The sequence below is a fragment of the Zalophus californianus genome, chromosome 6, assembly GCF_009762305.2.
Source record: "Zalophus californianus isolate mZalCal1 chromosome 6, mZalCal1.pri.v2, whole genome shotgun sequence".
In the NCBI taxonomy this organism is placed as follows: Eukaryota; Metazoa; Chordata; class Mammalia; order Carnivora; family Otariidae; genus Zalophus; species Zalophus californianus.
The window spans coordinates 134,811,085-134,827,289 of NC_045600.1; the positions used below are offsets into that span (position 1 = coordinate 134,811,085).

The 16,205-nt window shown below is 38.6% G+C and overlaps 1 protein-coding gene across 4 annotated transcripts in view; it reads right to left on the reverse strand.

The window, feature by feature from the left end:
* Positions 1-15,929, reverse strand: part of CHD2 (chromodomain helicase DNA binding protein 2) — a 117,835-nt gene extending 101,906 nt beyond the window's left edge. The window contains exons 1-2 of one of the 4 annotated variants that reach the window (XM_035727930.1): positions 15,325-15,929; positions 14,850-14,982 (exon numbers count right to left, since the gene is read on the reverse strand). In XM_035727930.1, the coding sequence (XP_035583823.1) occupies positions 14,850-14,911 (62 nt within the window). In that variant the 5' untranslated portion in view covers positions 14,912-14,982; positions 15,325-15,929. Of the gene's footprint in view, positions 1-11,075; positions 11,531-14,849; positions 14,983-15,324 lie in introns of those variants that run through there. The other 3 variants (XM_027569799.2, XM_027569805.2, XM_027569806.1) reach the window with 3 other exon arrangements.
* Between the last annotated feature and the right edge of the window lie 276 nt (positions 15,930-16,205).

The window sequence follows — 16,205 nt, forward strand, 5'->3', positions numbered from 1 at the left end:
AGTATGAAGGATACTCAAAAAATTAAAAACAGAACTATCCTATGACCCAGCAATCCCACTTCTCGAAATATACCCAAAGGAAACAAAAACACTAACTCAAAAAGATACCTACATATGCATGTTCACATGTTCATGGCAGCATTACTTACAATAGCCAAGACATGGAAACAATCTAAGACAGACAAATACTAAATACCATATGGTCTCACTTATCTGTGGAATCTAAAAAAAGAATAAACTAGTAACATTTTTTAAAAACTTGTTTAAAAAAAGAGAGATTAGACTGGTAGTTACTGGACATAAGGGTCACGAAGGAAGGTATTTCCAAAAAGTACAAACTTCCAGTTGTAAGACAGGTAAGTACTAGGGACGTAACATACAACATGATGACTACAGACACTACTGTAGGATATATCGGAAAGTTGAGAGTAAATCCTATGAGTTCTCATTACAAGAAGAAAAAAAAAATTTTTTTTTTTTTTTTTACTGTATCGGTATGAGAAGATGGATGGATGGACGCTACTGTAATCATTTCACAGTATACGTAAACTAAACCACCACACTATATGCCTTAAAATTATACAGTGACATATGCCAATTATTTCCTCAATACAACTGGACAAAGTAAATATGATACTTCCTTTAATAGAAAAAAGTCTTAATAAAGGTGTAACTCAATTAATTTGCATACTTCTCTCCTAGGAGGGCAAATTCCTAAATGTTAAAATAGAAAAGCAGTATTTTTTTAAAAAGGTAAAAAAATATTTAAAAACAAAAAAAACTATAAATACCTCCACATTTAAATCACTGACAATCTAATTATTCCCTTAAAAGACAGGATTAAATATTATGCAGATTTGTTATTAAGGCCTAATCATAATACTAAATCATTATCAGTACGTAATTGTAGCTTGTGATGCTGATTTAGACCAGATGTGGAAAATCCACAAGGCTCGACTAAATGGGTCAAACCGAGTTAGTGGTGGGGTGGGAGGGGAGTCCTTTAATTAAGCTTTCACCTAACCAAAGAGCCATAAAATTACCTGATTTCCAAAGGCGACAGTGATAAAGCAATTAAAAATGGAATATTCAGGAATCCATCACATATATAGAATCCTCATGAAAAGTAAGTGAATCTTAAAATTACTCAAAATCTAATTTGCAAACAAGTCTTGTAATTTAGGGCTGAACAATCACAACACAGGAAATACACTGTAAAAAATAACAAAAGGGACTCATCAAAACTGGAATTTTATTTTGTTTTTTTCAAGATTTTTTTATTTGAGAGAGAGAAATAGCATGAGCGGGGTGGGGTACAGAAGGAGAAGCAGACTCCCCGCTGAGCAGGGAGCCCAACACAAGGGCTCCTTCCCGAGACTCAGGGATCATGACCTGAGCCGAAGGCAGATGCTTAACTGACTGAGCCACCCAGGCGCCCCAAAACTGGAATTTTAGATTCCAATAGAAAATAAAGGCTTGTAAAAAAAAAGTTTAACACCTCTTTTCACTTGTGGATAGAAAAGGATTTGGTATCTCTTCAAAACCCTTTTTGAAGTTTGCAAAAATGGAGTGATGAAGTTTATTTTACAACTGTTCTTTGAAAGCAAGTGGCATTAGCTATTGTTCCCATTTCAATTTTTTTTATCGCTGTTTCCCGAATGGCCACAAGAGGTCAGCACAGCAACAGTTCAGTTAAAGAAAAGCAAGCCTGTGGGTCCTCTGCCCAAGAGCTGCCATTTCAGCACTTGGGGTAGTGTTTATTTTCTGAAACTTACAAAATGGCTGAACTGTCTGGCAGAGGATGGGTCTTTTTAATCAGTGAAAGCAAAATCTGTAAAAAAAAAAAAAAAACAACAACAAGAAAGCAACCTACACTGAAATTCCTTAAAACTTACTTCCAGACTAAATTCTATCAATGATTTAATAGGTAATATTTATGGAGCACTTAGGTGTCAGGCATATGCAAATTTTCCTCTAAATCTTTATAAAAACCAAGACAAATTATCCTTATTTATAGAAGAGGCTTAGCCCAACTGCATATACATGATGTCATCTCACAGCCCCACAGAATGGAATTCACATTGCCCCACCATGCATACTTTCTTCAGTTAAATCACTGAACCACCCACAGTTAATGCATAGCAACTCCTTCTCAATCACTTCGTGTTTTGGGAGGATGGAAAGGCAAAGATCATTAAACCATGAGTTTCTTACTGATAAATACTAGATGCAGTTCCTTAAATAAATGGAACTGCCTGCATTTAAGACCTTTATTAAGACCTCCTCCACCAATGGTAGTTCAAGTCCTACCATTCTGAAGAATACACAAGACACATAAACAAGGTTAAAAGACAAGTAACAGATTGAGAAGAGGAATTTCAATATAATATGAGAAGAACTACAGATCAAAGAAAAATCCATAGAAAACTGGAAGAAGGACAAGGGACATCAACTACAGAAAAACTTATGAAAAGGAAATTAAACCTCAGGGGTGATTTGAGAAGTGTATTACAACAGATTATTTCACATTCAATTGCTTTGCAGAAATTAAAATGTATGATAATACTAAGTGATGCAGAGAAAATAGGCAAGATAGTACTCATAACACTGTTACTTAAAGAGCAATCGGCAGAGGCTTTGCAAAGCAACTTGCCATTTTCCAGTAAACCTCAAAATAGCCATATGATTCATGCAATTCAATCTGTGGATATATAACCTGACGAATTATTCAATTTGTGCAGGAGGGGGAAGTATAAAAATGTTCATGGCTCTGCTCATAAAGACCAAAAATATAAAGGAAATAAATGTAGATTCATACTATGCAATCAACTACAAGTTAGACTAGGAATGGATTAGATCTATAAACGTCAACACGGCAATTTCAAAACTATTAGATTTTTAAAACACAAAACACATTACACAATGTAATTTTTAAAATGCCAACTTTTTATATGCCAAGTTCATGAAGGTGACTAAAGAGAAAGGGTAAATAGGATTTTAGCCACATCTAATTTGTTTAGAGCTTTAATTGTATTCTTTGCATTTTTCTGAGTTTTTCTGAATTTCTCAAAAAGGACTGTTTCTAATATTGCAGAATTGATCAGTATTCAGGAGCAGACCTTCCTGGGGTCTGCAGAGGAAGTTACTTCAAACACTGGTAACAACATGGCTCCTCTTACCCGAAAAGGAAAAAAAAAAATGCACACAAAAATGCTGCTTACAGTTTCAAGGGATAAAAAGTGAAGTCTCATCAGCACCTCCCAGATTCAGAAATTCAGTGCCAACAAGGGAAAAAACATCCACCTGTAATAAGCATGCTCCTAACATTCTCAACTGGAGCCCAAGTTCATCTTGTCTTGATCATGCTACCTCTGTTCCCCCATTAACCAATTAACACCAAGTAGTCCTAAATAGCTCAGGAAGCATCAAACAAATGGCACCCATGCACATATACCACTAGGAAAAAGTGAGTTAGAGCAAAAAGCCTGGATGAGGTACATACCAGATAACCATTTCACGAATAGCTACCCAATTAGATCTGCCAGTGCACTAAGGATCCTACAAGAACATTAAAACTTTCTAGCCCACCAAGTAGTGAAAGGAGGCATGGGGCAGGGGGGCCCTCTTCCTATAACCAACCATCTCATGTGGTGAATTTACGACCACTTTAGAGCCCTGAGGACAGATGGCCTAATTTGACCACAAATTCCTTTCAGCCCTTTGGGTCTTAAACTTCTCTTTCCTTACTAACTTTTAGGCTATAATCTTAAGACTTCCATAAGGTAGCAAGTCCAACATTCAAAAGAGGTTTAAAAGGCCTGAATGCTAACCTCAATAGTAAATGACCTCTGCCCAGTGTCATAGGACATAAGTGGGGTCCCTGGATCAAGCCACAGAAAAGTAATAGGAATGTTGAGAACTCCGAGGTTTTTTTTTAGGATTTTATTTATTTATTTGACAGAAAGAGAGAGCACAAGTACGAAGAGCAAAAGGCAGAGGGAAAGGGAAAAGCAGGCTCCCCGCTGAGCAGGGAGCCTGATGTGGGGGCTTGATCCCAGGATGCTGGGATCATGACCTGGGCCGAAGGCAGACGCTTAACAACTGAGCCACCCAGGCACCCCCGACTCCCAACTTTCTTAGTAACAACCAATATTCACTGTGGCAAGCACTTTGCTAAATATTTTAGACCACAGTTTCTGAAGCGTGGCATTATTGACATTTGGGGCCAGATAATTCATTATCTGTTGTGCGAGGCTGTTCCGTACGTGTTATAGGATGTTTAGCAGCATCCCTAGCCTCCACCGAGCAGATGCCAGGTGCACCCCAGACCCAACCAAAAATATCTCCAGACACTGCCAAAAGTCGGGGATGGGGATGTCCCTAGTGGGAAACCACTGCTTTCAGAAGCATTATTTTATTCAATTCTAACTTCCACAAGAGACACATACCTACCCTTTCTCCTTTTTTTAAAAGATAAAGAAACAAGCTCAGAGGTTCCTGCCCAAGATCTTACAGCTAAAATGCAGAACAGAGGGCGCCTGGGTGGCTCAGTTGGTTAAGCGTCTGCCTTCAGCTCAGGTCATCATCATCCCAGCCCCGCATCAAGCTCCCTGCTCAGCAGGGAGGGGAGCCTGCTTCTCCCTCTCCCTCTGCTGTTCCCCCTGCTTGTACTCCTCTCTCTCTCACCCTCTCTGTCAAATAAAATCTTAAAAGAAAAAAAAGCAGACAGAAACCCAAATTCCTGTCCCAATTAGCCCTTATTTCCCAAAACAGCCTCAGCAGAAAAAACAACCGTGGTTGTTCAACCAGGTTCCTGAGCACCTCCCAAACCCGAATGAATTCAAACTTACAGGTGAAAAGTCTGCGAATATGTTTAACAAGCACTCAAAGTGACTCTTAGCAAGTAAATTTGGGCACTTAAATGCCTAAAATGCTATAAAGCTAAATTCAAAGGGAAAAAAAATTTTTAAATCAAGCAAGGGAAATGGGAGAATTTGACCCATCACTTGCCTCCCTCAAAGTCACAACTTACCAGCCCTCCACTGGCTCTATTTGAATGTCAAATAGCTTCTACTGGAACTGAAGACACTCAAGATTTTCAACACCCACCACCCACCACAATCAAGAGCTGTTTCCTTTCATAGCATGTCTACAGAACAACTGTTTCCAACCGTGGCTACACAACAGACCCACCTGGAATGCTCTGACAATGCCAATAATCTCCCCTGCCCTACTACATAACCCCTAAAATCCAAGCAGGTTTGGGGCCTTTAAAAAAAAAAAAATTCTCAATGGATTCTCATGCAAAAGCTATTTGGGAAGTATGGGAACTAAGTTTAGAACAAAAAAAAAACAAATTAGAAGCCCAGTCTTCATAATCCATTGCCAAATCTAAAGTGGGGGCGGAGGGAGCAATGGGAGTTAAAACTGCAAAAGGACAGTTGTTCTGAGATTTCCAGTACCTCCCCCTCCCAACCACCTTTCTTTCCTGGTGAGTCCCCAAGCACCCTCATGGGAATCACTTCAGCAGCCACATATTAACTAGAAATTCTTTATGCAAAACGATGACTTTTTGAGCAGCACTGAGTTTCCGGCTTCAACCAACCCTACAATGCATTCAGATTTTGAGTTTTTGGTTTCTTTAAAATGCAGTTTTTTAAGAGAAACAACGTATAGGATAATTCTAGATTTGTACTATTTTCCCCTACATACAGTTTCCTCTTAGCCATCTAATTTGATGGCAACTTTTGACAAGATGCTTAAGTGACCCCTGGAACCAACCTACCAGTGTTTGAATCCAATTCTACCATGTTCTCCCAGGGCCCCACAATGCCTCAGTTTTCTATTGGCAAACAGGGATGGTAATCACACCTACCTCATAGGCTTGTGAAGATTACCCACTTAACACATATAAAGGACTTCGTTCTAACAAGTTCCGGGCTCACAGTAGGCACAATAAATGACAGTTACTGTGTCTTTATAAGCAAACAACTTAGTTTTCATTGAAATATCTCCCACAATCATCTTGTCCATTGGTTTGGTATGTTACTGAAATGCAAAATTACCAGCAAAACCAGCATAAACAAATTTGAGAAGTAACTACAAATCCTTGTTATGTATACAACTCCAGTGAAGGAACACAATGGGATGGGTATAAAAGAGCTCAGCAGGATGCAGGACCACCCACAGGCTTTCAAAGGAAGAGAGCTCGGTGACAGTTAATTTGGGGAGTTGGCTAACCAGAACGAGGTCACTAGCATTTCTGCTACACTAACCATCACATTAAATAATATACACATTTAAAAAAAAAAAAACCCTTAAAATGTAGTGCCTGTCACAAAGTAGTCAAGAGTGTAAATCTACTCCAGTATTTTCCCATAAAATTCTTACCACATGCTGTTTTCCTTTATGATAAAATCCAAACTGAAAGATAACCAGAGTTATGGGGACTGCTGAACTTAGAAATAAGCCATACAAATGCCATTCTCTGAGGTTTATCATATTCTGTTCCTTTTTTTTTTTTTTATCCTGGTGACAATTCACAACCCACCAACTCTAAATAACTGCTCCACAGCAGAGCCCACAACCACTGCTTTAGACAGTTACCTGTATCAGCTGGAGGGAAAGGGGATTCTGAATGGAATGTAATTGCATTCAAAGTCAATTCTGGAATCCAAACTTTTAGAGGGCTCTAACAAGGGCTAAGTGGAGAATTATAGTAAGAAAGTGACAGCACTAGAATTTAAAGCATTTAGGACAAGAATTCAGAAATCCTGGGGTCGAAAACTTCCATCAGCACACCACTACTGCAGGACCAGGCATGACCTTTAATGCAGAAACTGTTCCTCCTCCATCACACACAACAACCCTTAACGGCACCCCACCCACTTTTGCTTCCAGACCTCCAAAGGCAAGCTGCTAGGAAAACTGCCCTAAAGGGGCAGAGGCGCCCCACAGGAACATCAACGGTTAGAAAAGAATCCAACAAGAGTACTCTGTCAACAGATTCAAAACACATGCAAACATGTGGCAACACACGCACATTTAAAATGCATGGAAAGCTTTGGAAAATTAACTCAATCCTAAGGAGCTGGGTTGGACTGGAGTATTCTTTAAAGATTTTATTTATTTGAGAGAGTGAGTGAGAGTGCGCGTGAGAGAGAAAGAGAGAGCACAGGAGAGGGAGAAGCAGACTCCCCACTGAGCAAGGAGCCCCATGCAGGGCCATATCCAGGACCCTGAGATCATGACCAGAGCCAAAGGCAGACGTTTAACCGACTGAGCGACCCAGGCGTCCCTGGACTGGAGTATTTTTAAGACGCCCTCCAGGGTCTGCTATAGGAACAAGTAATAGAACTCAACTCACTCACAAACCAAAAGGAAAGGGAATGAAGAACGTTAAGAAAACCAACAACACAGAAATCTTAAACCTAGACTACAGTTCCAGCAAAATAAAGTGGACTTTGGGCATTATGCTAAGTCAAATATATGGTGCTATCGTGAGGGTGGATTACTAAAAAGCAAGCCACCGCCAACTGGACACTGGTTGTAAATATTACTGCGGTTACATCTATATCCAAACAGCACTGCTCCTTGGATTCCTTATTCACTCTTGCACAGCTTGAGAGGGGAAATGAGACAGGGAAAATCAGGGCAATAATCACTCGCTCCAGAAGGGGGTAAAAGGCACCTACTCAGTGTGACTGCCAAGAGTTGGGCTGTGACTCACACAAGAAACTGTTCTGGTCCAGAAAGAATCATACACTCCCTTCAAAAGGCTGGCTTCCTCAGAAGGAAATTCTAGGAGAGGATTAACTGAAAACACACCCAAGGTTTCGACTAACTAAAAGGGGACTTGCCTTCATTTTAGAATGATTTAGACAGATTCCTGTATCAGCTGGAGGGAAAGGGGCCTAAATTAGGCCTAAATGAGCTCTTGTGGGAGGCCAGGACACCAAACTCACTCTCAGGGACAATCTGGCTCTTAACAAGGAACTTAGTTCAAGAGGGGGAAGAAAGTAAGATAAAGCATTGGAAGTAAAATAATACTCATAGCTTACATTTAAAGAGCACTTTGAATTAACAGGCTCTTTGCTAATAAGCACTTTATAGACATTACTTAACTTCATAACCCAATGAAGATTATCATTATCCACATTTTTAAGTGAGAAACCCACAAGTCCAAACAGTGAGTACTTCACAGGCTTAAATTGGGAAAAAAAACTTCAGGATCCAGGTAAACATTGCACTAGTGTGTATTAGGTACACAGCTCTTGCCAGGTATGGAAGTTAACAGTTAAAGACATCACAAGTAACAAAATAACTCATTAAATTGAATCCAAAGGATAAAATCAGAACCATCCTTAGAATGATGCCTTAGCCAAGGCTCATCTGCACCATTTCCCCAAACTAAGGGAACTCTCCAGTAAAGGGAGTTTAAAGTACTTTTCATTATGGAATATAATCCAGATGATGTCACTGAATTAACCAAAAAAGGTGACCCTAACCAAATATCTTAATAAAATACTAAACAGGAACTGTTTCAAAATGTACCGTGAAAAAATACTAAACAGGAACTGTTTCAAAATGTAACGTGAAAGGCTTCCACACAACATCTAGGTTCTCCATGATTTATTTCACAAAGCAAAGGCTCATTCCCCACCTCAACTGCACTCAAACTTTTTAGAAAGGTCTCTGTCCCCAGGCTTGCCCTACCAATTAAAGTTTAAACTATTTAAGGGAAAAGGTCATAGCAGACCTATAAACAACGTGTTCCAACACTGTACTAAGTAATTTATTACAAAATAAACATACAATAAACCTTAAGTCTAGGAATTTGATGGTATTTGGTATTTGATGGGTATTTGATGATTGAGTCAACTTTTCGTTCTGGCTTTATACTAATAACACTAAAGCTCCAAAGCAATAGCAATCCTGCTAAGGTATAAATCTGAATTCAATGCCAGGGCAGGCTAGAAGACAGGAGACGACTGCTCAGCTATAATAACAAGCACCCAGCATAATTTGGCAGCATAATTTATTTCTATACTAAATAATTCTTAGACAATTTAAAAAAAAAAAAACTTTCTTCACTACTGTGACCCCCACCCCTAAAGAAAGCCAACAGAGTTCTAAGGCTTGCAGAAAGAACCTAACAGACCTTAAACAACAACAAGAAAAGGCTCATAAACAAAAAATTTACTAGGTGTCATACAGAGCAGTCACTCAATTTTTGTCAGGAACAAGTTTTTATAGGAGAAAGCATAGGGAGTTTGGAAATCCCAGGGGCCTCAAGAAGTTATCTCACAATTGTTAAGGATTTGCTGTAGGAGGGAAGGGAGAGGAGTAAATTAATTATAAAATCTGTGAAAGGTGTCCGGGGGTGGGGGGACTCAGTCAGTTGAGCATCTGACTTTTGATTTCCGCTCAAGTCATGATCTCAGGTTTGTGAGATGGAGCCTTGCTAAGTCATGATCTCAGGTTTGTGAGATGGAGCCTTGCGCTAAGTGTGGAGCCTGCTTAAGATTCTCTCTCTCCTCTCCATCTGCCCCTCCCCCTGCACCCTCTCTCTCAAAATAAAAAAATAAATAAAATTTGTGAGGTTCAGATACTGTCAGATAAAAGTCAACAAAACTTCCAGATTCACCTCTCAAACAACCTGCTAAAACTTTCACAAAATTCTTCATCAAATACTATTGGATCACGATCCCGTGAGGACTTAATCTTTACAGATGTTAATTTCCAAGGTGCCAAATATCAATTGGAAACTAGGTTTTAAAAGCCAAAGAAAATACAAATTAAATCAACACTTTTCTTGCCATTTCATGCCATTCTGCACACAGAAGGAAAATGCACAGAAGTCTAAATGAAAAGCCTGCTTACTCTGGTTCTTTTAAAAAGTTCACTGGCTCCAAGGGACATGCAAACAGTTCATGAATAAATTGCTGTTATCATAATATGCACTTTAATGCATATAGTAATGGTATCTTTATTTTGGGCTAAAAAAGTCTTCAACTGAGTAGTTTTTATCCTGGAACATGAATGCAATGCCACTTAATTCTTAACCTAGTTTTTAGCAATTTAAAGACATCTCTTAAATAATAAAAATTTAATACAACTAACCAGAATTCAATCTCAATACACAGAAAGAACTTCATTCTTGCTGCTTTAAATGCATTTCTGGAGTTTGAAATTCCAGTTAATGGTCAAGTTCTACAAGTATTTACCGCTAAGGCTAATTCTTTTATATATAATTTATACCTGAGGATGTAATTTAAAAATCTCTTATCAAATCTTTGATGAACCAAGTCTATAAAACAAATAAAAATCGTTTCACCTAAAGTTTCCATAAAATATTCGAAGAATTCTTCCTAAAGAATCAAGACTAAGCAAACCTACAAAACCCACTATTACAGTGAATTTTAAACTTTACTCAGAGAGATGCCCAGATAAATCTTTCTACCTACAATCCACACCTCTCTTGAAGTTAACATATTTCACTCAATAAGAAACATCTAAAATATGGCCAACTACCTGACAACTGTTACTGCTAATACTCCGATAGGATAGGGGAAAAAAAAAAAACACACACACACCTTTTTGTCAGGGTACAGTAGGAAAACATAATACAGCCTTTTCTTCATACTTAAATTCATTACTTGTGACTGAATAATGAAATCATCATTGCTAAACTAGGATTATTTTTTTTAAACCGGAAATCCTTGCCAAGGGTTTCCCAATAAGACAGAGACCATGAGCATAACCACAGCATTTTAACAAGTTTACCAGGACCGAATTAAAATTTCCAGCATCGGGGATCTCAGATTTCCCAAGGTTCTTCCAAGTGATTCATTCCACTATCAACGAAGTTTTGGGGAGTCACGGTTCCTTAACAAAGTGCTATTAACACTTAAAAGGAGTTGTTTTCTAACTCTTGTTTGCATAGTAATGGGTGCTTAATGCTGTATTGTTATTCTTTTAAAGTTAAGTTAATATTTATAGTTAAGTGAAAACTCCTACGCTCTTTTCTACTCATCCCGTAATCTTAAAAAATAAATCACTTTGCACATACTGACCTGAGTTTTCCTCCATCAAATGCCAACTGAGAAAATGTATGGTACCAAGTAAAAATGCACGGGGACAAGTTCAAATAATCTTCCCTTTGTTTATGAGCCATGATTAGACAACAGCTGTAATACCCGTTAGGACGTCTCACTTTAAACAAAAATATCTCCTCTGACAGTGTAGAGGTTTTGGTCAATGATTAAGCTTACTAATCTCTTCACACTGAACAGAAAAAAAGAGAAAAAAAAAAGACTCGCTAGGATATGAGAAAGGAAAGCGAAAAAAATGTAAAAACTGGCAGGTTTTCGATTTGAAGGTTTCCGATTAGCGCCTTTTACTTTCTCCAAAAGTAGAAGCCGCTCCTGAGAGGAATACCCTTCCGAGGGATGGGCAAAGGAATACACGCTGCAGGGTGTGGACGGCTAGAAGGAAGGGCGCAGAGGACTGCCAGAGGCGAAATCGGTCGGGAAGAGGCCGCCCACCGGAAAGTCCCAGCCGGAGCTCCGCTCCCTTCCCCTTTCTACCCCCGCCCCCCCGATGCTGCTGGCTCGCTAGACGAAAAGGAAGCACCCTGGTTGCGCACGCAGCCCAACGTCATTGCGTTCGCTCCTCCCAGGAGCGAGGCGACGCGCCTGACGTAGCGGGGCGGGGACTGCCGGAGGCCGCCGCTGTTGACCCGCTGTTACCAAGCGTGCGCACAGCCAATCAGCAGCAGGCGCCGGCGCCGGCGCCGGCCGGCCTTTGAACTCGGCACGGCAACTTCCTGCTGTTTGGCGAGTACACAGTGCAATGCAGTATGTCTGTCAGCGCTGCGGCACAAAGGAACAGCCATTTTGTGACTGAGCTGGACCTGCACCAAGATGCCAGGGGCTCAGAGCTGCTGCCTGCGCTAACTACCGAGCTGCCCTTTATTTTAGCACCAGAGAACCAAAAATGGGGAGGCTGGCGGGGGGGGGCGGGGGGAGTAGTTTTGATATTTCAAGTTTCCATTCGATTTTCAATCTTCTCAAAAGTCCCGATTCTTAAGAATTATCAGCATCATAAAATGGCTGCCACTTAAAAACTGCCTGTTCAGTCCACAAGCAACTGCATTATGCCATTTCTAATTTGCCCCAGGCTTTCAGAATAACTGCTAAAAGCTGATTAAAAAGCAGAAGATTTTGCCCACACCGCAGGTTGTCAAAATAATCTGGTGCAAAGGCAGACGATTTAAGAGATAAATTTAATATACTGTCTCAGTTCTTTAGGTAAAATTGCAAACGCAGCGTCCTAGAACACACAGAACTCTTTGTGTGCACACAGTTCCATTCACATTCCCTTCTCTCCTGTCTCCATTCTTTAGTATTACTGAAGTTACCCCCAAACTGCCAATTATTTAGGTAAGAAGTGTGTGGCATACGGTTCTATATACGTCCTTCACTAAAACTTTGTTTTAAATATTTAGAAACTTTACAGATATATCAAGAATTTTAAAATCATATTTTTGAAAGTGAACTTTTTAATCTTCAGAAATCAGGGTATACAACATGTAACATTTAAAGCATTAACAAAAGAATACAGGAATAACAAACTTTATATAGTAACTATAAAGTCATTGCTTTATTTCCAAAAACAGTAAAGTATCAGGTTTACCTAAACTTGCACTCAAGCCTTTCAGATCCTTAAACTAATTCTCAGAACAGAGTTTACTTGACCTGCAAACACTCCTCCCTTCCTCTCTTGTGGCTCGGGCTGCAAAAGTGGTTTTTGTAGTATTCCCTAAACACTAGATTTTGTGCCATAGAAACTAGGTCCTTTACGAAGAAATTCTGATAGATTAAGGAACAAGTACTAGTACCTGAAGTCTCCTGAACTTTAGCTTCCTAAAAATAACAATCTACCACAATAAACACCACTAGCATGCCATTAAGCTGTCCAATTTTAAAAGGAAGTGATGTCATAATTATGTACATGTATTAAGGTATGCAATTTCAGATAACTAATTTAAAACTCCATCTTCAAGGAGTCTCTCAGTTTTTTTGAACATTCATCAGGTATGTGAAACTACTTAACAAAATGCATTTAAAAGTACAGTACATGCTTCCTTGTTAAGCTGTAATCCCACTGCCAATAAGTAAATGCATGACAACTTCCAAATAGTTTTCTAGGTGAGAAAATTAAAAAAAAAAAAAGGCAACACTGCTTAATTTTTGAAATTAGAAGGCAGTCTCATCAATGATGTTAACCACAAACCTTGCATAAGAAAGACAAAACTTAGGTGAGACTATGCAAATCATACATACTCAAGGGAGTAACAATTTTAGGTACTGAATCTTTAATAATTTGTCAAATACACCTGGGGACTCCTATTTCTTCAAATTGACGTTACTTTTCAGAAAAATCAGCTTAGGATTAGTGAAGAAGTTTTCTGTCCTAAATCAAACCTAGATAATTACATGGGCAATTCAGTTCAAAAGACAGCAGTCCAAACTGTATGACAACTCAATTTACAAAAGAATTTGGAAAGGTATTTTTAAAAGGGTTGAGATATATTAAGTATAATAAAATAAACTTCAACATTTGTTAATAAACCAGTTCAAAACTTTCAAATTCAATTAACCTAATAATAAAGTATATTACTTCTATAAAATTATAAAAGTAAAAGCAAAACTGGGGGGGGGGAAACTCACATAACCAATCACATCCTTAACTGTAGGACGTAAAATTCAGAACAATTTATAAGAACACACATCAAGAAATGCATTCATATGTACTTTTAAAAAATTAATATACAGATCATACAACAAAACGTCTAAGAGGCTTTATTACTTAGTCACTAATAAGATACTCCAACAAATGTGAAACAAATCATGATCTAAACAAACAGTATATTTGTAAGCTTCAGAAGATAAAGCATTCCAGGCGACTCTGTCAAAATAAATCAATAAATTTAAAGCTGCTACAACTAAAATGCAAGAATAAGATACTACACATCTACCAACCAGAAAGCACTGTCTGAATATAAACATATAAATGCAAACCTTAAAATATTTTAAATGCAAAATATACAATATAATCACAGTAACAAACACAAAAGAGAAGTATAACAAGAGTATTCCAGTATTTCTGTGATCACAGGTTTGATTTCATAAATGCAGGAACTGTAACCATGGTATAAAGGTTTTGATAAATCTTATCAAAATTTCCTAAAATGTCAAGAGTATCAAAAGAAATATAGAGTCAAGTAAAAACATAAACTGAGAGGCATCAGTCAAAGGGTCCTTTTTGCAATTTCATTTAAAAATGTACATTTTTTCATTCATATAACTTTCTCAAACGTCTATTTACTATAATTTACTACCACAAGGCTCCTCTATGGCCTTCAGTTACAAGTTTGGGTATCCTAGATTCTTCAAAGAAAAAATTTGCCTTGTATGTAAAATGGTGCAATGCAGCAATGGCTAAACCGACAAGGTCATTTTTCTACAGCACAAAAACCTAAAAACTGAAATTTATTAACAGAAAAACTATAGTTTACAGGAAAGGCCCCTTTGAATAAAGGTACCTTACCTTTTGACTGCTGTAAGAGGCCTTAAGTCACAACTCAACTTTCATAAATTGCTACCAAAAAATTAGGGTGTGGCATATTAGCAATCTCAAGGTCACGCTTTAAAAAAACGAATCCAAATTAGTAAAATACTTAAAATAATACAGACAGCTTTCCCTGTCTGTCAAGGTAAACAATGTAAGCTGAGGTTTCCCCCCCCAAAAAAAAAGAAAAAAGGAAGAAAGTTGATAGCTCATACCTCGATGCATTGCTGTGTAGCGAACTGTCCTCCTCTTGGCTTTTGTCCTTATTTCTCATCATCTTTTAATTCTTAAATATTTAGGGGGAGGGGGAATCTGTGTTTGCTTTGAAGTCCTGTGCCCAGGTATTTACTGTCAAAAGTTGAAAGAAAGGTAAGGTCCCAGCTTCTATCGATGGTTTTTATTATCAGGAACAAAGTCCTGACGATGTAACGATATTGTTATAATACAACAGCGGTAAGCACCAAAAAACAAAATATTTCTATTTTTTCCTTAAAAAAAAACAAAAACGGATAAACCGAACAGGGGGAATCATCACTATCAATAAGGAAAGTTTCTCAAAGTAACACACTGGATACAAATAACAATCTCTGTATCTTATTGCGTCATCCAGGAATTTCTCATATTTACAGAAAATAAAGCAAACTTATACATATAAATCTTTAAAATAATCACTAACGATCATGGACTTACCTGATCCATGTAGTAGGTCCAAAGCGTGAGTCCTATTCTAGTAGTAGAAAAATATCAGATCCCAAATAATTAAAAATAAAAACAAAATTCTCCGTTACAAAAACGAAAAATAAATACAATAATCCTCCAATATGTTAACTGGTCAAAAAAATAAAGCAACAATTAATACTAAAACGGGTCCGGAAGAAAAAAAACCTCATTAGGAGAGCGCACAAAAATGGAGGTGCGCCATGGCTTCTAAGCTGGAAAAAACAACGACCTGGGCTCTCAGTACGGCTGCTTCTTTCCAACAAGGCACGAAAAGAAAGCTCCTAAAAGCTGCTTTTCCCCCTTAAAAAGGCTCGAATCGACCCCAGTAAGTCACTAGGAGAGGCAGGGGGCTGCGGGGGCCCCCTGAGGCTGCCCGAAAGTTAGGGAAAGTTGCGTAAAGTGAGGCGAAGGCAGTGAGCAGAGCGCGCTCTCTCTAAGGCACAGCCGCCATCTAGAGCCTCCTTCCCAGCTCTGAGAGCTCTGCCTTTGATTGACACTCTCTACATTTACCCCACAACTCAGGTGATGTACCATAGACCCACCCCTTCATCTCCACCAAAAAAAAAAAAAAAAGAAAAGAAAGAAAAAAAAAGATCCTCCATCCCAGGGAGCCTGAGGACCCCTACCCCCACACCTCCCTGCCCCTCCAGACCACCCCATCAAGGGGAGGAGGGAGGGTTTCTTAACCCCCTCTGGCTCAAGCACCCTTTTTAAGCCAGAGAGAAATGTAATTTGTTCCTTTTGTCTAAAGATCTGCTAAATATTTCAGTCCTTGAGCTAAAATAACTTCCTCTCTGGACAGGAAGTGGTGTTTTATCAAGCCATTTTGAAAGAGGGATAATTCTTAGAGA